Genomic DNA, 21,981 nt, shown 5'->3' with positions numbered 1-21,981 from the left:
TGACAGCAACAATAGGATCAGAACCACAGCGTGCAAGCAAGCAAGCAAGCAAGCAAGCACCGGCGAGAATCGGAGAAGGATGCCACAAATGTCGAGTTAATCATGCCATAGTATATGCAAAGATGCGGAGGACTGCAAAGTTCGGTGTGACCAACCTACGTGCGAGAATTGCGCAATTCTCGCGAATCGGGGAAAGATGCTACGAACGTCGAGTTCAGAGGCGTAGCCAAGCCGGGGCGAGCCGGGGCGGCGCCCCGGTTAGGACTCCCTGCGCCCCGGTTGAAAAAAAAGAAAAAAAAAAAAGAATCGAGCTTTTTCGATTCTTCATTTTCATGCCGTTTTTTTCTTTCGGTCTTGCGCGAATGTGCTTGCGCTATTCTATGTGCGCGATGTTATCCATTCACCGTTTGCCTCCCGGACCCGGATGTTGTTTTAGCGATCAGCGAACGGCGTGGGTGATGTTGGATTTTTTTTTCCTGTGGGCGCGCGCCTCTACTGGAAAAATTCCTGGCTACGCCTCTGGTCGAGTTAATGATTAAGCGTGCTTATCGGTCCAATTAGCATGGAGAGCACAGTGACACAACTAATTCAATACTTAGAAACAGCTGACTGGGTCCAATAAGGGTGCGTGGACTACAATGGTGCTTATATATTAACCCGGCGGGCACACGAACGTCATGATGTATGCATTATTTTGCATTATGCAGTGGACGGTGAAACCACAACATTTGTATCGCAAATCGTCTTTCCCAACTACGGTTCTGTTTTTTTTCTTTGTTTTGACCTACTTGAAGCGTCTTTGGGTCATTGAAAAGCGCTATATAAATTAAATGAATTATTATGATTGACATGTTTCGGCGACTTCCTGTAGTCTTCCTTGGAAGCGTCACGAGATGGGGGCCCTACAGGAAGTAGCCCAAACATGTCAAATAGGTCAAAAATGGTCCCTGTCTAACTAAAAGAACTGTTTCAAATAGTGAATGAAAGAAGACGGTATGAGCCTTCACAAAGGATCTTCCCCAATTGAATTCAAGTTTATTGGCGTTCAACAAAATAAGTCAAATTGAAGAAACACTTTGTAAGCAAAATAAGCCGAAAGAACGCAACTGGATGTAAAAAAGCAAAACTACGTGTGTACAGTACGTAAAACACATGAAGCAGTATAAGACAAACTATTTTATTGGTTTGGGGCAGAACTTCCAGTGTACACGTAAAGTCTTTCTAAGAATAAATTATCAACATCCTTGTTCAGGGATAGAAAATGCAGAAAGGTATAAATAAATACTAGCTCCACCATGCCAAAAGCTAAAGTGCAGCTTTTAAATTAAAAACGTAGCATTTCTTAGAAAAAGTTACAAAAGGGCTCATGTGTTCATTTCCAGCGTGGACACTCCACAGCTACATTGCCTGCACTCCTTTGTAGCCTTGCCGCTTCTTTTGCGGATTGCATTTATTCTTCTTGTACCTGCGGCACAAAGACAAGAATCATTGAAAGGAACGAACGTGTTTTGCTCGCAAGATTGCACAAATCTCCTCGTGAAGACGCCACGCCACGCCACTCACTTGCAGCAGCAATAGACAGCTCCAGCCAGGCCCATGGTGAGCAGAGTCACACAGAAGATGATGAAGATAATCTGCTCCTCTCCTATTGGCTTGAAGACCAGCTCAAGGTTGCTACAACGGGGGCCGTAGAAACCGCTGTGACACCTGCCGAGTCGTACATCGTTTAGCACAAACAAACAAACACAAATAAATCAACAAATACATCAAAACAAAGAAAAGAAAGAAATACACACATACATACACATGTATATTGTATTTAAGTGTGCAAACACCCCCCCCCAAGAAATATGAAGACGCTTACTTGCAATGGTGTTCATTGACATCCACCAGCAGCATGCATTGACCTCCGTTCATGCAGTAGTTAGCGTAAGAGGAGTCACAATGCTGGGTGGAGCGTTTCACCACATGGAGGCGCTCTTCACCATGCCCTGAGGTGGAAGCAGCCACAACATACAGTACATCGATAACCTACAGGACTTCATAGTTGAGATGTCTATCTAGGAAAAGCCTACGAGAACACCGGAACTTTATCTGAGGCGCTTAAATAATCACTTCTCTTGAAAAGCTTTTCATTTTCTTTCCATTTGGCTTGTCAAATGAACAGTAGACGTTTTTGAATGATTTATTCTGGTATCATTAACATCATCTGCCATTTCATATCCTGTTTATATCCATATCGAACTCTGTATCTAGCCAGTGTACCTGCAGACATGGAGGAGTCAGCGTGTGCGGTGTGAAGAATGGATGTGATGCTTTTTGTCAGGACTGAAGGCCACAACAGTATGACACCTGTTGAACACAAAATACTGGATCGAGATGGCATAAGTCACACCATTACAGCGTGAGAAGTGAAGCCATGCTACCTGCGTTCAAGTCAGGTAGAAATGTATCACAGCTGGTTAGTAGCGCCCTTTAGTGGTCAAAAGAGTCAACTGCAACTGAGCATGCCGGTTCAATGCAGTCAGTCAGTCAGTCACAGGTCAAATTGGATTGAAAAAGCAGACGAAACGCACGCGCGGGCGCGCGCGGGCGCTGAATGAATGATTTCTCCTCAGGCCTCCCCCTTTCTTTTTGTTGCTCCATATATCCCGTTGCCTCCTCGTCATGTTTTTACTTGTTTGACGACAACGCTGGAGACTCATTTGTGCAACCGGTAGATATTAGCCAACGCCAGGAAAACCGCATGATTCTGGTTTTCCATGTCTATTGTAGATACTTTACTCATGATGTAGCAAAAGCCAACCCCTGTTCTGATGATCTTCAAACGTGTAGAACTTGTTGAGGGACAAAAACAAAATCTCTGAATTCACTTGACAAGGTCTTTGTAACCCACCCATTAAGACTATTGATGTTGTAAGAATGAAAAAAGTCAACACAAATGAAAGAATAGGAACTTGAAAGTGTTATTGGAGGCTGTTCACATTGTCTTGTCACTGTTTCCCCCCTTCCCTTTGCTATTGTCTGAGCACAGAAAAGGAGAAAGATGAATTGCTCCTTTTGATCTGGCACACAGCTACGTATGTCTCAGTTGTTCAGAATGTGGGGACAAGTGGAACTACTTCATTTGAACGAACAGCTCAAATAAAAAAGTGAAAGGCATATTTTACATTGGTTAAACAGAGTGAAATGTTTCATTTTAGATGACGGCTTACAGCGAGCAAAAATACAAATGTATCATCTTGATCAATTTGACGATTACACCATTTTATACATTGAAAGGATTTTTAACAAAGACAATCGGTAAGAATGGGTCCGATAACTCGTACTTGAATTACGTTGTAATTGAATGGAATTGAATGTTCATTTGTGGGATCATTTGCTTGCGTATTGCAATTAAAATCAATATTGTGTATAAGGTAAGACAGAAACAACAGAAATGTGAGTATAAACTCATGTCTAAGCAATACCACTCATTGGTGCTACTTTAAATAATTGAATACCCGAGTCACTTCAGTCATCATACCCGAGTATCCCAGTCTAAATGATTTATTCCCTTATTTTAAAAATGTAACATTGTCGATCACATGAATAGTTTGGGAGTTTTGCTGCTAAAATCCACCATTATATGCTCAGGTTAGGTATCACAGAAACGCTCCAATTACAATTGGTCTGAGAAATTGCACTTTTAAACTACAATTTAGCAACACGAGGTGAAAACATGAAATGACCAACAAGATGACATTCTTTTTGAACTTGATACGGTTTGTTCTAACGTTACTTTTTGCACTTTCATCACGATGGGCACGATTTAGCATTACATTTGAAGGAGTCGAGTCTTGCCAAACGTCTTCTATAAGCATCTTAAGAAAGTCACACTTACCGAAGATTGAGAGGAGCGCTGACAACTTTGCCATTTGGAGCGATGACGTGCGCAAATCTGCGAAAATGTGCAAAATACCTTCCACGTCTCTTCACTGCTGTCTTGTCTAGTCTTGTCTTGTGTTGTGGTGTGGTGTGGTGGTTGTCGCTAAACAACTAACTTATCGGTGAGGTGAGGTGAGGCGAACTCAAGTGGCCAGACTGACGGACGGACGGACGGACGCGGGTTGGCTGGGTGCGGTCGAAAGGCAGACAGGCAGGCAGGCTGTCATTGGCTTGGAGACAAGAAAGCAAAAGATCCCGCAGTTAGACAAAGGCCCTGAAGGCGGCATCATCGTCATCGTCGTCGTCATCATCACCACCACCGCCGCCGCCGCCACCATTCATTGTTTTTGCGATACGTGAGCGTCCGTAATTGGCGGCTTGAAACGTCCGTCCTGTCCTGGCAAAAGTACACTAACCACACACAGATAGATAGATAGATAGATAGATAGATAGATAGATAGATAGATAGATAGATAGATAGATAGATAGATAGATAGATAGATAGATAGATAGATAGATAGATAGATAGATAGATAGATAGATAGATAGATAGCAGGGACGTGCACTCATAGGAGGCAGGTGAGGCAGTGCCTCACCTTGCCACCAGGGGCAGTAAAGGGCTCAACATGGTTTCCTCAGCTGTCACCATAAGTTGTTAAAAAATGACTAATATAATAAAACATAATCTAATATCTGTCCTGTGGTCTATGCTTTTAATGCAATTTTGGTGTGTTTCCTATCCATTTGGATCATTTTCATCGTCAAAATAGCTGTATTTCTTGTTCAAATAACAACGGGAGACGAGAATCATGGAGGCTGCGGCAGCGACAGGTTGTGCCGCTCAGGGCGTGCGTGTGAGCGTGTGCACCACTCCCACACTGTAGTGAGCGCGTGCAAACGGCGCGTGCTTGCTTGCAGTCACCGGGCGGGTGAAAATACGAGCCTTGAGGCAGCCAGTACCTTTGCCGCGAAGATGGGGCGATAGTGAGCCTCCGGCTAATAGTTCACGACACGAGTAAATGCGAGAGTAAATGAAGAAGAAAAACAACCAACAACATTCGGTGCTAACGCGTTGCTATTTGGCTTTGCTTTCCCTGACAATGGAGGATATCATCTCGAAAATAAGGAATTTTTTAAAACTTGACTTTCAGTCAAAGCAAGAAACCATAAGTAAGGGAAGACCAACGCCAGATTTGCGAGGATTCATTCAAACTACGGGCCTCCCGGGACGGACTACAACACGTTGGTTTCAAAAGGATTGGTACTCTAAAAAAGACTGGCTTTGTGGTTGTGCTGCCAAAAATCGACTTTATTGCTTTCCCTGTCATCGAGATCTTCGTCCAGAAGGACAGGAGAATGGACTTCATTTACAAGTAAAGGTAAGAATACTGCAGTGGTGTGTTGAATTGTACAGTGGTGTGTTTAAAATGTTATTACATTTAATCAAGAATGGGATAACAACCATGTATGCATGGAAATCGGACTTGTGAGTCAGTGCCTTAGCGTCATACAGTACGTTTGTAAATCTGACTGTCAGTGCCTCACCAATACCAACCCTCACCGCACGTCACTGATAGATAGATAGATAGATAGATAGATAGATAGATAGATAGATGGTTAGATATTCACTCCAATTTGATGTTACACGGATAACAAGGCTCCCTTTTGAAAGGTGTAACCAAGAGCAATGAACACAACCTTCAATTTTTCATGCTCACATGGTCCGTTTGAGGTCGATTTGGACCCAGAATATCTCAGCTACAGGTCTTGTATTCATTGGACGTTAAAAATGGACGACTCACACTTGATGTAGAGAGGAAATAAAGACTCTCTTTTGTCCCATTTTAAACCATTGCTGATGCTTCTCAATGAATCACAATGTTGCGGAACATTTCGATTTCAGTGGTTCAATTCAAACAGCGAAAGTCGTATCAAGAAGATTCTCTACATAGAGTCGAGTATTTCATGATTTTCTACCATCATTTCGAAGAAATGGGTGGACTTACAAGCAGTCCGCTAAAAACGGAGTCATACACTTGAATCATACAAAATAGATAGTGATACACTTGAAGCACCTTTTAAACTGAATGGCTGTCACACGTTATTTAACCAAATGAAATTTCAGGGGCTTTGTCTCTGAGAATCCCATTTTCTTTCCCCTTCTACTGTCACCTAAAAATCCAATCGGTATTTTCTGTGCCATGTAAGCTACAAAAGCCTTCTTTCACAAATGGGGCTGGCTCATTTATTTATTGCAAAATGTTATATTGACTGAGAAGAAATAAAGGTGAGGAACTCATTTGTGGATGTTGTTGAACAATATGCAAGGGTTGTTGATGATTTGGGTTGAAAAAGAGATAGTAGACGCATTGAAAATGTCATTCATTTATTAGTACAACATTAAATAAATGGAACAAAATAAATTATAACAATAAATAGTCCAATTTTATTTGAAGGTAATTACACAGTGCTTTGTTACTCTTGGCTGTTTTGCTAGAAAATGACAGGCTTTTTGTTCCGATGAAAAGAAATGTTGCTTTCTGTCTGTTGTGTATGCTAAAACGTGGCAGAGATGAAGAACGTTGAAGAGTGTCGGGAGGGAGGGAGGGAGGGAGGGTGTCACACTGTCACCTCACAGGGTGCAGATTCCATTTGTTTTGTTGATTTTGTATACCTGAGAACAAAAACACAAGAGGTATGTTTCAGAAATAACAAACAAGTGCATAAGAAGAACCGTTACAAAACGTCGTCCAACAAGCTCTTTGTCTTACTTGAACAAACGGTCCTTGTTTTGTTTTGTTGTTTCCGATTTCAATTGTGCTCACCGTAATCACAGAATCAATCATGTGCCAATCGATTGAAAGAAAGCCACTCACTCACTCACTCACTCACTCACTCACTCACTCACTCACTCACTCACTCACTCACTCACTCACTCACTCACTCACTCACTCACTCACTCACTCACCTCCTTCGGATGACGCAGTAGGCGATGAAGACCAGAATGAAGACGACGATGGCTGCCCCGCAGCTGAGAGAAATGAGGTGCTCCACAGCTATGTGACGGCGAGAAAACATGGTGTCCACCTCGCGGTCATAGTGGCAGCGATTCCCGCTGAAGCCAGACGTGCATCTACGCAGGGAATAGAGAGAGAGAGAGAGCATTTCAGGGAGAAAGAAAGAAAGAAAGAAAGAAAGAAAGAGAAAGAAGGACAACACCGAGCCACGACTCCCTCCGACGGACGTGTTGCTTGGAGTGTCTCTTTGAAATCTCTCACATGCAAAAGGGCTTGCTGGTATCTTGGGGGTAGATGCATGTGCCGCCGTTCAGACAGAACTTCTGGTCTTGGCTCCCGCACGGCCTCTGGGGACTCGAAAGTAGAGGATCCTCCTCCGTGCTGTCTGCGGCACAAAATGGATATGAATAATCGCTTCTCTTTACCAAGAATCCAGGGAGCATGTTTTTGCTGATGTCACTTCGAATTCCAATCAATATTTACGGGCTAAAGTACTAAACTAACGCTACAGTAGAACAATACAAGGGCTGGCTGTCTCGATACGTTTGGAGGCGCACGATTATATTGGTTCAAAAGGCTGGCAATTCATTTAGATGAGTCACAATATTAGAACGTCAATGTCACGCCGAAGATTCAGCGTCACTTCTGTGTTAGTGCCCGCGCGTTATTGCGCTCGCTCGCCCGCCCGCTCGCAGAAGAAACCCAAAGAGCAATTGATAGTTACTCTTTTGAAGCCGAGTGGGATTTCTTGTGCTTTGTGCTGACTGGCCCGACACAGCCAGGAGAAGAAGAAGGGCTGAGAGGACACCTGGAAAACGAGCATTCCATCTTTAAAAGATCTCAATGCATCTTTGCTATTTTACCTTTCAGATCGAATAAATCAACAAAGAACTCACCCTCTTTGAGGCTCTGCGTTAACATTTTGTCTTGCTTTCAAAATCGGAGCTCCTATGTAGTGCTACGGAACATCCTCCCAACTTTATATAGAGCACTCTCGCAACCGTGGGGATTTTTTTTTTTTTTTTTAAGTGAAAGAAAAAAAAAAGAAAGAACCCAAGTTGCATCATACTTCCTTTATTCCCACGTATTTTGCATGCACAGACAGGTCCATCTGGGCTGATGAGAGCGGCAGTGGGGGCGGAATCATCCCGAGGCCCGTTTCAAGGCGGCGGCGCCGTCCGCTTTACGACCACTCTTCCTTGGCACTTGAGATCATTACAAATCCTTTTTGAGAGCATCTGAAGCACGGTTGATTTCATTTTCACTTTCCTGTGAAACCTGCTGTGTTCCACAAAGAATGCAAATGTCCTCGGTAGAAAAAATATGAAATCTTATCATAAGAAATAAATAAGAGATGAAAAGGAACATGGTATAAATGTCTCAAGTAAGCAGGTATGGAGTCTCGATGCGCTTGTATAGGCACCAGGCCACTTCCGGGTGGCAGAACGTGATTGACGGAAAAATGTGTCCGTAGAAGCAGATGAATGGATGGATGGATCCAGTGGAATCGATGCGTTGGATAAGCTCAAGGGAGCAGATGTTGTCAACGGTTGTGCAGTGAGAATGCCAAGAGGTAGGTTAGGTGGGTGGGTGGGTGGCTATGTAGCCAATGTTTGGTTGCAAAACATAATGGCTAGCCTGATAGCTAGCGTGAGCTCAACATCATGCTATCCAGAGCCTATGTCTGCTATTAAAGGGGAAGTCAGCTCAAACAGTTTCAAAACAATTCCAAGTGGGCCCACTAGTCGAAATACGGTATTGTGCTTCACGACTTCTTTTTATCCATCGATGGGATTTGGCCACTTTCTGTTGAGAGAAAATGACATGATAGTTTTACAGGTATCGCGGCTCACCTGCTTTCTGAGTTTGGTCATGTGACATTCACAAGATGAGCCACGATTGACCTGAGCAACTGCAATGTGAGTGGCAAAAATGGCCTCCTCAAGTCAGATATTTATCAAACTACAGATGGAGAAAAGGCTCAAATCACCATGGCAGACATTTTCTCAATGGCTCTGCCGTGGTCAAATGACTTATCGAGGTTTGTTCATGAGTGAGATTAAAGATGGCTTGAGCTTTTGCCACCCGGAAGTATGTGCGACGTCACGGTGAAAAGTGTGTGCGTCACGTCGTGTGTGTGTGTGCGTGCGTGCGCGTGTGTGCGTGCGTGCGTGTGGTGCTAATGCATCAGGGCGTTTCTGGCGGCGGTCACAGTGTTCTTCATCAACATGGCCACCGTCATAGGACCCACGCCTCCAGGAACAGGAGTGATATAGCTGGCCTTCTCTTTTACGCCTGCAACAAAAAAGCACAGTTCAAAAACCTCATTTGGCACTAAACACGCCCATCCATCATACAGTAGATCTGAACGGTACACTTCCCAAGAAAACTCAGTCTCCCAAAAATGATCCTACTTTTCCAGTCCAATTGAAAAAGAAGCATACCTGTTCAACTTGTCGAATAAGCACTTTTGGAAACCTTACCGGTTAGTAGTTGACAATAGCGACAAGAATGTCAAACTGAAATCTTTCTTCAAGTGTCTTTTGGCCCCGTGTTCACTTGTGCATATAGTGAAAAAGCAAGGTTCCGAGTTCAAAGTTGGGGGAAGGAGAAGAATCGTCAAACTCTTATTCCAAGTCACTATAAAAGCAAATAGCCACGACAGAATTCCCAATTTGCTTAAGACAACTCAAAGCAAGTCATCACCCTCAAAGTCCACATCACCGACGAGCCTCAGCTTCCCCGTTTTGGGGTCCAGACTGCGGTTGATGCCCACGTCAATGACCGCCGCACTTTCTTTCACCATGTCTGCCGTGATCAGACCGGGAACACCTAAAGGCCGCACACAAAGACATGAAGTCAGTGGCGTGATGAGCATTTCTCCGTCCGTCCCAATGGGCGTCTGTCTCATGACCTGCAGCAGTGACAATGATGTCTGCCAGGCTGCTTAGCTCCTTGAGCCGCTCTTTGGGCGTACATCTGTGAGCGATGGTCACTGTGGCATCCCCTGAAACGAAAGCAATCCAATCAAAGACGTCACATATCACAACATTGCTTCATTCCACTAGGACTTCACTCACTTTAGAGAAGAAGTCGATATTTTTAAAGGAGCCCACAATGGAAAAAACCCCTCACATTACAAGTCCCCAAATACATTCAAGCCAACAAAGGCGAGACCACACTTTTCTCATACCATATATTTTTCTTTCAATAAGGGTTCCAAAATTTCGGAATGCCATGAGTTTGCCCGAATGACATATCCTCAGTTCATTTGGACGACTACCATGCGTATTCCTACGCGGCGCATCCGAGGCGAGCGCACAAGCCGGGGAATCGGAAGCAGCGGCGGGCGGCAGCGGGGAAAGTGAAGGAGAAGTCTGATCCACTGCTTTCAAAGCACCGCTCCATCCTCAAGTACACAAAAGCGTTGACACCATTGGCACAATGATCTTTTTTTGGGTTTGTTTCTTCCTTCAATAGTATGCATGCCCTTCAGTCATAGCTGAGCTGAGCAGTAACAGGGAGATTAGGCCTGCAGCCATCTCAAGGAGCGTTCAGAGGGAATCTGGCGGAAGGAAGGAAAGGCAAGTCGCAGCGTGTCGCCAGCATCACATAGCAGGCATACCTGCGCCTGTGCCGCCGGTGAGTGGTAAAAATGAAATAAGCGACTCTTGGAGTATATCATATGTAGTCCTGTGCAAATCTATTGGACCGGCCGGCCAACCAACCGCATGCTTTTTTGGCTTGGATGTGACGTAGCACTTTTTATTGCCTCGTCAAGTTAGGAAAAGTCCACAAATGAATAAGGCAAGTGTATGTATGTGTCTATATGGTGGCTACTCAAAAGCTAATTCCTGTAAATGCCTCAGCAAATGCCTTTGGAACTTCCTGCAACCTTATAAGGTGGCCTGATCCGTTTGAGTCCCCCCTCATGAAGCGCAAGCGCTTACCTTTACCTTTCCGGTAAACATCTGCCGGCGGCAGTGTGAGTGGAAGGGTACACTTATGAAATAAGTCCAATGTTGAAATATGAAACTTGATGTGCATGATTAATTGTGGTGAGCGTTTAACATTCTTCACTTTCAATCTGTTCATTTCTTTTCTTTTTTTTCATGGGCTGAAGATCTGCTTGGTAAAAAATGGCTTAAGGTACTTTTAGATTGACAGATATTATCTTTGACTCCGCCCCATATTGTGCAGAGACATCAGCCAGCGCTGCGCGAAAACCCATTGCCGTGCTAGCTGCGTGTCATTTTGGCTGAATCTTCAGTCCCCCCCTCCCTCCGGGGAGAATTTGGGCAAATATCTAACATCAGGCTGCGGGGTGAATCGAGCTTGTGTTTTCCAGTTCCGTGGCCACTAACTAAATTAGAAAAGGACATAAAAGTCATAAAAAAACGGAATTGCAATGACAATGCAACGACATTATTTCCCAAAATGGTTCAACATTGACTGCTATGTTGCGACTAGCTCGGAACTGCAGACTGCTCATCGGCTCAGACTGGCGTGTGTGTGTGTGTGTTTGGTGGGCCTTCAAGATTGTTCCGATTTTTATGACCTTGCCGGTGTTCGAGCGTGAAGGTTTTATTGCAATACGCTGGCTGGTTTGCGCAAAGACAACAGCACATCTGTGATCATGGCTCATATGCTCCATTCAGCCACTTGTTGGAAATAAGAGTTATGTTGACACAACATCACTCACTCACTCACTCACTCACTCACTCACTCACTCACTCACTCACTCACTCACTCACTCACTCACTCACTCACTCACTCACCGCCAGGGCGCTCATGGTTCCGATCGGTATGCAGCAACATGGCGATGGGCATCCCCACATTTTTGGAGCGTCCGGCAACCAGCACATTCTTCCCCACCGTCTCAATACCTGCGCCAGCCACACATTTTCAAGGGGAAATAGTTGAAGGGGAATGAATTATGCCTGGCACCTCAGGGAGAACAACTCCATTTGTCCTAGTCCTTCCTCTCAAGGATAAAAGAGGAGGGGAAGGGCTATGATAAGCATCCAATGACTGCATGTGCTGACCCATATCTGACACAGATGAAGACAAAAAGAAGAACAGTCAAATTCTTCATATTTGGATCCTGCTTGAAGTTGTCAATGTGCATCATGATTCATTTTCTTCTCTTTGTCTCGATCAAGGTCACTTGAAAGATGGAGTTCATCCCAGCTGACTTTGGTCAGGAGGCCACGGATTTGTCCAAAAACTCACCAAATCTTGTAAACCTCCAACACACACACATCCATCCATATGTAGTCAGTCCGCCATTTTGATTTGAATGTGCATTTTGTGGCTCATTTCGAGTTGTTATCCCGACCAGAGCACATGCCGCTGTTATTGTAATACGATACAACTCCAAATGACAATGGAAAAGGTTTGAGGATTTGATGGTTAGTTTTTTGCAAGACTACAGGAAATAGAAAATGTATTGACGTATGATTCAGTGTCCATTGCAGGGTAAACAAGTATTATTGGGCGCCATCTAGTGGACTTGCTGTCGTAAATTGAACGATACTGTTTGAAAGACATTTGGATGCCAGTCGATGATTGTACTTTTCATATTTCACCCGTCTTCTAAAAAAGAAAGCCTTTTCTATACTTTGCTTACCTGCTCTTTTGATGATCTCCCAGACAGCTGCAGGCGTGGCAGGCACCATGGATCTCTGGTCAAGACACAGCTTGCCGATATTCACAATGTGGAAGCCGTCCACGTCTTTCTCTGGAGCAATGGCATTACACACTGCTCTTTCATTGATGTGCTCTAAGTCAAGAGAGGCATGAACGACATGATTGTCATTGAAGATGGAGCAGCGTTGCCCGACGACGACAAGAATGACCGGAGCCGTGAGGTCAGAGTGAGCCGGCCGGTGGCCGGCCGGCCAGCCAGCGCACGGCACGCTTGCGTCGGTGTTTACCGGGAAGTGGCAGCTGCACCAACACGCCGCTGACCCGCCAGTCTCGGTTCATCTTGTCTATTAGATCCAGCAGCTCCTCCTGAGAGACGGAGCTCGGTCGCAACACCGTGTCGCTGGAAATACCTAGTGTGCAAAAAGCACGTTCCTTTTCCTTGAGTATTTGTCAGGGTGTCAACAGCTGTGTTACTTTTCATCTTAGTCACAGAGTGTTTAGAAAGGTGTGACATCTGACCCAAAGTGCTGGCAGCGCGTGTTTTGTTCCGAACGTAAGTCCTGCTGGCCGGGTCATCCCCCACGAAGACCACTCCTAGATGAGGTCTCATGTTCCCCTGAGCAACGAGCTCTTCCACGTCACGTTGGATCTCTCTGTGGAGCTGACGAGCCAACGCCGTCCCCGAAATCACCACGGCGGCATGCCTGCAAATGGTCAAATCTATTTGGCAGGTACGCACGCTTGCTGGCGTCAACGTTTCTTTGTTACGTGCACTCCACTACAGTCTATTTGCTAAGTGCATGAAGTGCAGTTCACTGTTTTCAAGTACAATAATACATTTGCAAAATATAAATACAATGGTTGTATTTGGAAGCAATTTGAAGAAGCACTTCATTAGTCCGCTCTTTTGGATAGACTGGGAAATGGGCTGCGATGATAGCAGGGCGACCTGTTTACTTGTATCAATTGTAAAGTCACAATCGCAGCGGGTTTTCTGTTCATGCGTCCGTCCGTCCATCCATTTACTGTGTTTGAAATGGATAGATGACGTTCGGCAATGCAAAGTGACATTGACTGGCTCAGGTTAGCTTGCTGCGGTGACTGCTTTCTTCTTTGCTCCGTCTGCAGTGATCATTCCTTTCGGACAGCGGCTGGTGGCATCCATGCGGCCACACTAGCTGGCTTCTCTCATTTGTCGTCTTTTTTTGATGACCTTCTGATACGCAACGCCAGCAAATACGGCAGCACCTGCAGTCGAGCCGCATGGCCTTCCCAGGTCTGTCCGTCCGTCAGTCCGTCCGTCCGTCCCCCAGCTCCCCTCCCATCATCACCTCCGCTTGAAAGTAACGTCCGTCCGTCAGTCCGTCCGTCCCCCAGCTCCCCTCCCATCATCACCTCCGCTTGAAAGTAACGTCCGTCCGTCCGTCCCCCAACTCCCCTCCCATCATCACCTCCGCTTGAAAGTAACGTCCGAGTATGCTATTAAAAAAAGCCTTGACTCCAGCGGACACTTTTGAGTGGTTTTACCTCGTGGTCGATTGATGCAGGTGCCTCCGTTGACTCTCCCATTTTCTGTGGATCCGCAGCTTGGCCCGACAGGAGCGGTGGGGGTCTGCCAACCTGCTATAAAGTGCCCAGTAGGAGCGGAGCGGGGATACGGAGGCAGCCATGTTTGCGCGCGCGCACGCGAGAGAGAGAGAGGGTGCGCGTGAGCGTTGTCATAGAGACCGGGAAGCTAACACATGCTAGGTGCTAGCCGACAATGTCGTTCGTATACAACCCTAACACATAGAGCTACGACCGAATATAATGATCGGGTATTCAATTATGCAATAAAGAGTAATGTCATTAGGAGTGAATAAAATAAGAGCTCACGATTTGCGTACACTGTATATATTTTTTGTTTTGCAGTGTGACGACGTCACATTTATTCAAATGTTTGTGCCTTTGGATTGTCAACGATGTAATGAATGATTCCATGAAGTCATGTGTCACATTAAAACGACTGCTCGGTCGCATTTTAACCAACGTCTAATGGTCACACATCCTTTGGAACTTGCTGTACCGATCGGTAGCTTCCAATCAAGAAATCGCTTCACAACGTATTTCCGCCGCCACTAGATGGCAACAAATCCGAGGAGTGCTCTCCCAAGACGTCATCCCAGGAGCATCAGGTGTCTCCTCCCTCTCAAGGCAATTTTGTCAACACTATCGGTTGAAATGACCCAGAGGACATTTTGATGTTGCCCTTCATTCCCCAGGAGAATGTTCAACAAAGTACGTGGCATTATCTGCATGAGACAATCCAGGAAGATTTATTGATTGCGGCAAAAAGCAACCTTTTCAGTGCACACTTTTTCAAATGACACAAGAGTAGCAGTCTGTCTTGATGTGAAAGCACACCTGATATGAAAATCTGACCATGTCTCAATTGTTCACCTATATTCTGATGAATGAAAGCTACCCATTTTCTTGAATCACTTCTCCTCATTAGGTGAGCTGGAGCGGTGTGAATCATGAATAAGACTTAGACTTAGACAGAACTTTATTGTCATTTTGTCAACACTAGGTGTGTACAAAAACGAAATTTCGTTGCATACGGCTTTCAGCAATGTAGAGGTATTTCGGCTGGTTAAAAAAAAAAAGTGACATTCTATATAAAAATATAGAATATATTTGTACACCTAGTGTTGACAAAATGACAATAAAGTTCTGTCTAAACTTCACACGCGTGTTTTTGAAATGTGGAAGGAAGGAAGCCGGATTTCCTGGAGAAACCCCGCACGCACCAGTACTGGGAGAACATGCAAATGCCTGCCGCACAGGTTCGAACCCAGAACCGGTCTGATGTAAGCCCCACGTCTATGCTGACCACAAGTCAGCCACGCTGCATGTTGAGATGAAAAGCCAGTTTTGAGCAATGTGGTCCATTGTGGGCTTTGTTTGAGGATTGGGCTTGTTTTGATCAAATGTGCATGGTAAACACCACACCCCAAAGGCTTGTCTAGACAAGAGACTGAAGAAAGGTTGCTGGCAGCATTTGTCCTTGTTTGCTCAAGTACACCGACGCTCTCATGACATTCATATTTCTCTTTGAAAGGAAGCCATTGCATGCTAGCTGGATAAGCTAACTTACGCATCATTTTCCTCTTATTTGAGTTCTCCATTTAGAGTCGCATAAAACGTCAAAGAAAGTTGAGGTTTGCTTAGGAAAAAAAGTTTTCACTTGGCAAGCACTTTATTCCCTCGTACGTGACTCACTTTTACAAACCAGTCCAAGCTCGGTGTTTTCTTTTAAAGTTGGGAGGAACGTGATATCATGACACATCGCCCTGCTTCATTTTGGCACCGCATATTGACAATAGTACATACAGTTGGCCGTATGAACTCAACTTGTCATTGTTTTTTTAATTTACCACCAGACTGAATTCATTACTTGTGGTGACGCTCATCTGAGAGCAACTTGTAGTGCTGAAAAAAAACAACAACAGAAGAAAATGTCATAATCACGAAGTGTCAAGAAGGTACGGAAGAGGATTAGGGCCAGTGCCGTAAGAAGGGAACGGACGGATCCCAGCCTTTTCTTCTTTGTATAGTGATCGAGATTGCTTACAACAAACATTGTTTTGAAGTATGAACTGATCAAGTATTTTCCCATACGTATGGCTGTTTTTACTTGAAACAACGCAGTTTTACAATCCTGACAGTTTGACCTTATGATGGATTCATTCCATTTCCCCACTACTAAATATGTATTTGCCCTTTATGTTCAATACAATTTAGCATTAGGATGCGTTTTGGTCCACGTGTTTTGGCAATAAGCCCAGCACCTTGTACAAATGAAATGTCGCTCTAAATCGCGTGTGGAACACGTCGGCAGGCCCAGCAGGCGTGGGTGAATACTCTGCGAGTCATTTGTTCCACCCAGCTTCTGAATGGAACGAGGTCATGTCTCGACAAGACACCGCCTTTATACAGTTGAAACGGAGCTTTTGACTCTCTTGTGTTTATCCCTTTTCTGGACTGCTTGTCCTCGTCCTTTTTGATTGCGGTTGACTCGGACTGACATCAAAAATATTAGAAAGCACTAACCTATCTTTACAGCCCAAACCAAATGTTTGCCGGTTGCTACGGTGTCCAAAATGACTATTCTGATTGAAAATAACTACGATTCAAAACATTCCTTACGATAAAGACAAATACTCTTAGACTTTGCATTCATACCAATTGTATATTTATTCTTTGAAAATACTGTCGTTTCAAGGGATCTAATACAACACAATAAAATACATCTTTATTCATATCGCGCTTTTGCAAGAGCTTTTGCATAAACACAAAATAACAATGCAACACAGAGCACATAATTACAAACATAGCTATCCCTCCATCCTGTCGTTTGAAGCGGATATACATATGTAGATAGATGAAAGAAAGACAAGAGATTCCAAATCTCTTTTCGGCACTGTAACAAATATTTAATGTACAGTATTTTCAAACAAACTGCTGAAATCACTTTGCAGGCAGGCTCATTGATACACAGTGACTGGCTGAAAATGAAATGGAATAAATCAAACATCTTGTATTTTCAAATGATTGTTTTATCCCTCAAAAATTGAAATATAATGTCACGTACTTGGTGCAGCGCTGTCTTTAATTTGCCCCTCTCACATACATTTTACAAGTACACGTTAAAGCCGACCACGTTTCTGTTCTCAGGCAGCCCCACGCACGCACGCACGCACGCACGCACGCACACGCGCACACACACACACACACACACACACACACACACACACACACACACACACTGTTGTTGGCCGGTTGGACTGGTTACGTAACAAGAAGCCCCTGTGCACATGTCTGTTACTACAATGGCTGCGTGACACATTTAGCGCGATTTAACATGATCACTGATTCACTGTTGACATGATCCTTCCTTTATCAAGACACAATGTGAGTGACGATGTGTTTTGGAGCCACTGCAGTGCTGGAAATAATGATAATAAAAAAATGATCTTCCAGCGAACCACATTCAACTCACCGCTATGCACCGATTGTGAATTTGGAACAACTAGGTTAAAGACATTTTGTTCGTTATGATCAGTGTCCCGCCCCCCCCGTACAGTCGAGCTGAATGACCACCACTCAGCCTCTGACGACCGCCCCCTTCCTTCTTTCCTTCCTTCCTTCCTTCCTTCCTTCCTTCCTTCCCTCCTCCTCCCTCCATCCATCCCAAAGCTGTCATCCCTCCCGAGTGTTCTCGGCTCAATCCTCTGAACGCCCGGATGAGAGTCGAAGCCCAGTACCAGGCGACATTGGCGGCGTTGGCAACATGGTGGCGTGAGAGAGGCTCCGAGTGAAGCGGGCAAACAGACATCACGCACCCGAGACAGAAGCAGAGCAGAGCAGGGCGGGGGAGGCGACCGACCCGACCCGACAGGCCGGCCGGCCAACCGACCGCTGGAATCCGTGACATTTTTCCACCGGAACCTCTATAGGGGGAACGAACATACGGACGGCGAGAGAGTCGAGACTCGGCGCTGAATACTTCTCGCTTCGAGGCGTTTGATCCATTCGGTAAGTACCTTGTCCGATATTCCCTTCAACCCGCCTTTGTTGCTAGGGGACTGTTTCTCTTATTAGGAGCTAGCTTGCTGTATTGTCTTGTGTTGTGTTGTGTTGTGTGTGTGTGTGTCCGCCCGCCCGCCTGCGTTCAAGGAGGAACGGGGCCCTGGGCCGAATGCGTTCGTTGTACGCGTGGATTACAAATCAGACGCCGTGCGTGGCTCCAAAGTCACGCAGCTTTTTCTCCGTGCAAGGACACGCTCGTGTCTCATTTGGAGATGTTCTGTGTGTGTCTGTGTGTGTGTGTGTGTGTGTGTGTGTGTGGTGTATGTCCGTCCGTCCGTCCGCTTGTCCCGTGGCAGCAAGTAAAAGCACGCCAAAGCTGGCACGTGCGGGACTTCCCCAACCCACAATAGCGCACATTTTGGACTAAAAAAGCCGGCTGCGGCTCCAAGTCCCCGCTAATGTGGGAAAGTGGACCATATAAGCGAGGGCGAACGCTTGGCTGTTTTTTTTTTTCTTTCCCAATGATTTTTTTCGGGTTTGTATACGGCTGTTCGTTTGACTGTTAATCACGCGAGTTCATTTCACTCTGTTGACGCCGCAAGAGTGTGTTCGCTGCGCATGCGCAATGTGCACCGTGGCAAAGCGGTCGTCATCCCCTGCAGCAGGGGTCTCAAAGTCCAGTCCTCGGGGCGGGCGGGGGGGCCGCATTCCTACATGTTTTCCAAGTTTCCCTCGTTCAACACACCTGATTCAAGTGATCAGTTCATCCTCACGTTCTGCAGGAGCCTGATCATTGAATCAGGTGTGTTGAACCAGGGAAACTTGGAAAACATGTTCAGGTGTGTTGAACGAGGGAAACTTGGAAAACATGTAGGAATGCGCCCCCCCTATAGTGATTTTTGCGATTTTTTTTTTTTTCAAGGTCCTCTTTTTATTTATTTATTTTAAACAAAAGCTATACATCTATCTGTATTCTACCAAAGAGTATTATGCCCCGATGTGCCGTCATGCCAATTCTAATCTGCTCCAAAAATGTACAGTGTGCTCTCGCTAAAAGCCAAGATCTTGTTTGGGCCTCTGCTAGCGTGTTCCCTATTTTATTTAATGAAGTCCCTGTTGATTGCCTTTGAGGAGCCAGACACCCATTATGTTCTTTCTACCAAAGAGGGAGGGAGCCAATGCCATTGTCAACATGATAGATAGATTTTCCACCATACAAAAGGAGTGAGTATGCAGGAGGTGGAAAGAATCGCAGGAACACCCTGCATCACAATCCATCTAACAGCGACAAGACAATCACAAAATGCAAAAATATGACAGTCTATTTATAGCAAGACTATTGTACTGTGTTGATTGTGATAAGCAATCAAAGTGGACACCTACTGTACGTATCTAGCTCCCTACTGGCTTCTGACAAAATTCAACATTTCCAGTCAAATCCCAATGTTGGTCACCAGTCAGAGGTCAGATTAAACATTCGAGCTTGTTTCCTTATTTATTTGAATCATTTCAAACACTGCACGGTGGTGTTTTGATTGAATGAAATGTCATTATTATTCGCTACTATAACCACAGCAACAAAACATACTGGCAATTGCAGGGGCAACAAATGCTCAGCGTGGAGTTTGGGAGTTAATAATTAATCATCATCTACTGATAAGAAAGCAGAAAAGGGCCTTTTCGGTTGTTTTCATCCAAAGAAAAAGGGGTGTGTGTGTGTGTGTGTGTGCGTGTGTGTGTGTGTGTGGTGTGCGTGTGTGTGTGTGTGTGTGTGTGTGTGTGTGTGTGTGTGTGTGTGTGTGTGTGTGTGTGTGTGTGTGTGTGTGTGTGTGTGTGTGTGTGTGTGTGTGTGTGTGTGTGTGTGTGTGTGTGTGTGTGTGTGTGTGTGTGTGTGTGTGTGTGTGTGTGTGTGTGTGTGTGTGTGTGTGTGTGTGTGTGTGTGTGTGTGTGTCACCAACGGCTTCACGCCTCTTGAAAACTTGATCAGAACTGAAAGACACAGATTGTAAACGTTTTAAAGCAGACATGAAAGCGCATTCAGATAAGATAGGTAGATGAATGACTTCCGTCTTTATAGAATAGAATAGAATAGATCTTTATTGTCATTGTCACACATGTACAACGACATTTAAAAAGTGCCAACCCATCAGTGCATAAAATAAAAAATAAATCGAATAAATCGAATAAAAAGATAAAAAAAATAAGAAATAGGCAGCTACGTATGCACACACACCAACACGCTGGCGTGATGCCATGCAAAGCCGTGTCCGATATGGCGAGGAAGAGCCCGCCGTTCCCGCCTTTTCCTTTCCTGTACAACATGGCTGTCTTCGACAGCAGTTTATTTCTTCACACCCTCTCACGGTCTCACCTACTATGTTTGTTGAGCAGATCCCGCCCGCCTTTGTGCGCACAGGTGAAAAGAGCTGTTGAGATGCGTGCGTGCTCTCACGCAAGGATTTATTGATTGATTTTTTTGACTCAACATGTTCCGACTATCGTAAAGCCTTTATTAACTTGGGGCACGGCCGGTTACATGGACTGAACCAAAAATGAAGCACTGAATCTTTCCATCACAATGCAGATGTTAAAATAAGTCAAAAGGGATTGAAACGCTGACTCACGTCCTTTTCTGATGATTTAGCGGCATGAGCTGAAAACGAATAAGGTGACCCAAGTGAGCAAAACGAAACTTGACTTGCAGCATCCTCAATTCGGAGTCAATTTGGAGTCTGTGATGAGTGTATTTAGCGGCCGTTTTACAGGCTGGGCGAGTAGAATCGACTGCATGCGTGCCATGAATGTACCCGTGCAGCATTTTGTAGCCGTATGTCCAAACCAAGCCTTTGTTTGACGGACTACATGGAAAAAGTGCCGAGCCCTCTTCAAAAGTCCAATCGAGTGGGATGGTAGCTGGTTCACATTGAGGCAGGCGCGTTAGAGACTCTTACGTGACTCTTGTCTGACCTTTTTGTCAAGGAAAAAAGATTGAAGAAAAGATTTTCACATGAGGATCCAAGAACATAACTTTTGGAATGTTCTCATTTTTGCTCGTCAAAAGTATTGATGGAGCGTTGACCAAAGCAAAATAGCTTTGCATGTGTGGGGGGGGGGATCAGGTGCTTGGAGTCCATTGTGTAATGTTTTCATGTTGAACGCAATGGTGAGAATGCAGAGTCAGAGCAGTTTTCATGGTGGTGAGCTTACTTTCTCGGTAGCCCGCATGTTGACATGTTGGAGGAGCTTTGCTCACTTTGTTCAAGTGACGAGACACCTTGTCTCGTCACTTGAACAAAGTACAGAATGTACTACTTGATTCCCTCCCCAGGTTCCTCAGACGGCCGGCCGACCGGCCATTTGATGAACACCTTAGTGAACACACTGGCTTCATTGTGGTCACACTTAAGTTGCACTCGTGACCAAAATCCAACTCTTGTTGGATGCGCTCCGACGATAACGTTCCAATTCTTACAATTCGTACAATTCTTTTTTTTTTGAAGAAGAAGAAGAGGAAGAAAATCTCCCTCGAAATAAAACTTGAAATCACCTTTCTTCTTGTTTGTTGTCAATCGCGCATCGCATTCAGCCATCCTGCCCAACACACTTCGTCAGTAAAATTCATACGGAGGCCGCCATTACAGATGTGCAGAACGGATGCGCAAGACACGTCAGCTATATAAAGATCGAGAGTTCAGTTCTCTACCTAAATGCGTATTACAGGTAATATTTTATTTCACAACAGTTTGGGTGCGTATTATACATGGGTACAGGCTTTTTTCCAGCATCGACATGCCATTTTTAGGGTGCGTATTATACA

The 21,981-nt window shown here is 44.9% G+C and overlaps 4 protein-coding genes across 13 annotated transcripts in view; 1 reads left to right on the top strand and 3 right to left on the bottom strand.

The window, feature by feature from the left end:
* Positions 1-1,161: 1,161 nt before the first annotated feature.
* LOC119126711 (proepiregulin-like) lies at positions 1,162-18,308 on the bottom strand. Of its 3 annotated transcripts, none has more exons than XM_037258049.1 (6): positions 18,253-18,308; positions 3,884-4,015; positions 2,266-2,352; positions 1,865-1,991; positions 1,564-1,707; positions 1,162-1,465 (listed from the first exon to the last, which is right to left on the bottom strand). In XM_037258049.1, exons 2-6 carry the CDS (start codon positions 3,915-3,917, stop codon positions 1,399-1,401), a joined length of 459 nt encoding a protein of 152 aa, XP_037113944.1. In that variant the 5' UTR covers positions 3,918-4,015; positions 18,253-18,308; the 3' UTR covers positions 1,162-1,398. The 3 variants fall into 3 exon arrangements, with proteins under 3 accessions (XP_037113944.1, XP_037113945.1, XP_037113943.1); XM_037258050.1 differs by having other exon boundaries at positions 3,884-4,020; positions 18,253-18,306; XM_037258048.1 differs by lacking the exon at positions 18,253-18,308 and having other exon boundaries at positions 3,884-4,142.
* Positions 6,300-14,285, bottom strand: mthfd2l (methylenetetrahydrofolate dehydrogenase (NADP+ dependent) 2 like). Of its 4 annotated transcripts, none has more exons than XM_037258009.1 (12): positions 14,121-14,285; positions 13,113-13,297; positions 12,881-13,003; positions 12,574-12,726; positions 11,723-11,830; positions 9,859-9,951; positions 9,651-9,776; positions 7,841-9,239; positions 7,669-7,752; positions 7,206-7,329; positions 6,896-7,060; positions 6,300-6,601 (listed from the first exon to the last, which is right to left on the bottom strand). In XM_037258009.1, the coding sequence occupies exons 1-8, from the start codon at positions 14,261-14,263 to the stop codon at positions 9,124-9,126; spliced, it is 1,047 nt and encodes a 348-aa protein (XP_037113904.1). In that variant the 5' UTR covers positions 14,264-14,285; the 3' UTR covers positions 6,300-6,601; positions 6,896-7,060; positions 7,206-7,329; positions 7,669-7,752; positions 7,841-9,123. The 4 variants fall into 4 exon arrangements, with proteins under 4 accessions (XP_037113904.1, XP_037113906.1, XP_037113907.1 ...); XM_037258011.1 differs by having other exon boundaries at positions 9,669-9,776; XM_037258012.1 differs by lacking the exon at positions 14,121-14,285 and adding an exon at positions 13,842-13,952.
* On the bottom strand, positions 6,547-7,865 carry epgn (epithelial mitogen homolog (mouse)). Its single transcript, XM_037259342.1, has 4 exons — positions 7,841-7,865; positions 7,206-7,329; positions 6,896-7,060; positions 6,547-6,601 (listed from the first exon to the last, which is right to left on the bottom strand). The coding sequence occupies exons 1-4, from the start codon at positions 7,863-7,865 to the stop codon at positions 6,547-6,549; spliced, it is 369 nt and encodes a 122-aa protein (XP_037115237.1).
* Positions 17,807-21,981, top strand: part of slc20a2 (solute carrier family 20 member 2) — a 34,014-nt gene continuing 29,839 nt past the window's right edge. For 3 of the 5 annotated variants that reach the window (XR_005098677.1, XM_037257939.1, XM_037257943.1), the window contains exon 1: positions 17,808-18,170. The gene's annotated coding sequence lies outside the window, so the exon portion shown is untranslated. Of the gene's footprint in view, positions 18,171-21,981 lie in introns of all 5 variants that reach the window. The other 2 variants (XM_037257944.1, XM_037257941.1) reach the window with 2 other exon arrangements.

Source organism: Syngnathus acus, chromosome 9 (genome assembly GCF_901709675.1).
Source record: "Syngnathus acus chromosome 9, fSynAcu1.2, whole genome shotgun sequence".
Taxonomy (NCBI): Eukaryota; Metazoa; Chordata; class Actinopteri; order Syngnathiformes; family Syngnathidae; genus Syngnathus; species Syngnathus acus.
Note: the sequence above shows the minus strand (reverse complement) of the source record. Positions and strands in the feature narration are given on the sequence as shown.

What these genes read in the sequence shown, in the direction of transcription:
- mthfd2l (XM_037258009.1), bottom strand. Translation starts at nt 14,263, where the DNA reads ATGGCTGCCTCCGTATCCCCGCTCCGCTCCTACTGGGCACTTTATAGC. An exon ending in GGAGATCATCAAAAGAGCAG is followed by an intron (nt 11,831 to 12,573) that starts GTAAGCAAAGTA and finishes TGGCTGGCGCAG; the next exon opens with GTATTGAGACGGTGGGGAAG. An exon ending in CATCATTGTCACTGCTGCAG is followed by an intron (nt 9,777 to 9,858) that starts GTCATGAGACAG and finishes TGCGGCCTTTAG; the next exon opens with GTGTTCCCGGTCTGATCACG.
- LOC119126711 (XM_037258049.1), bottom strand. Translation starts at nt 3,917, where the DNA reads ATGGCAAAGTTGTCAGCGCTCCTCTCAATCTTCG. An exon ending in AGCGCTCCTCTCAATCTTCG is followed by an intron (nt 2,353 to 3,883) that starts GTAAGTGTGACT and finishes TGTGTTCAACAG; the next exon opens with GTGTCATACTGTTGTGGCCT. An exon ending in TGACTCCTCCATGTCTGCAG is followed by an intron (nt 1,992 to 2,265) that starts GTACACTGGCTA and finishes CTTCCACCTCAG; the next exon opens with GGCATGGTGAAGAGCGCCTC.
- epgn (XM_037259342.1), bottom strand. Translation starts at nt 7,865, where the DNA reads ATGTTAACGCAGAGCCTCAAAGAGG. An exon ending in AACGCAGAGCCTCAAAGAGG is followed by an intron (nt 7,330 to 7,840) that starts GTGAGTTCTTTG and finishes TTTGTGCCGCAG; the next exon opens with ACAGCACGGAGGAGGATCCT. An exon ending in TACTGCGTCATCCGAAGGAG is followed by an intron (nt 6,602 to 6,895) that starts GTGAGTGAGTGA and finishes TTTTGTTCTCAG; the next exon opens with GTATACAAAATCAACAAAAC.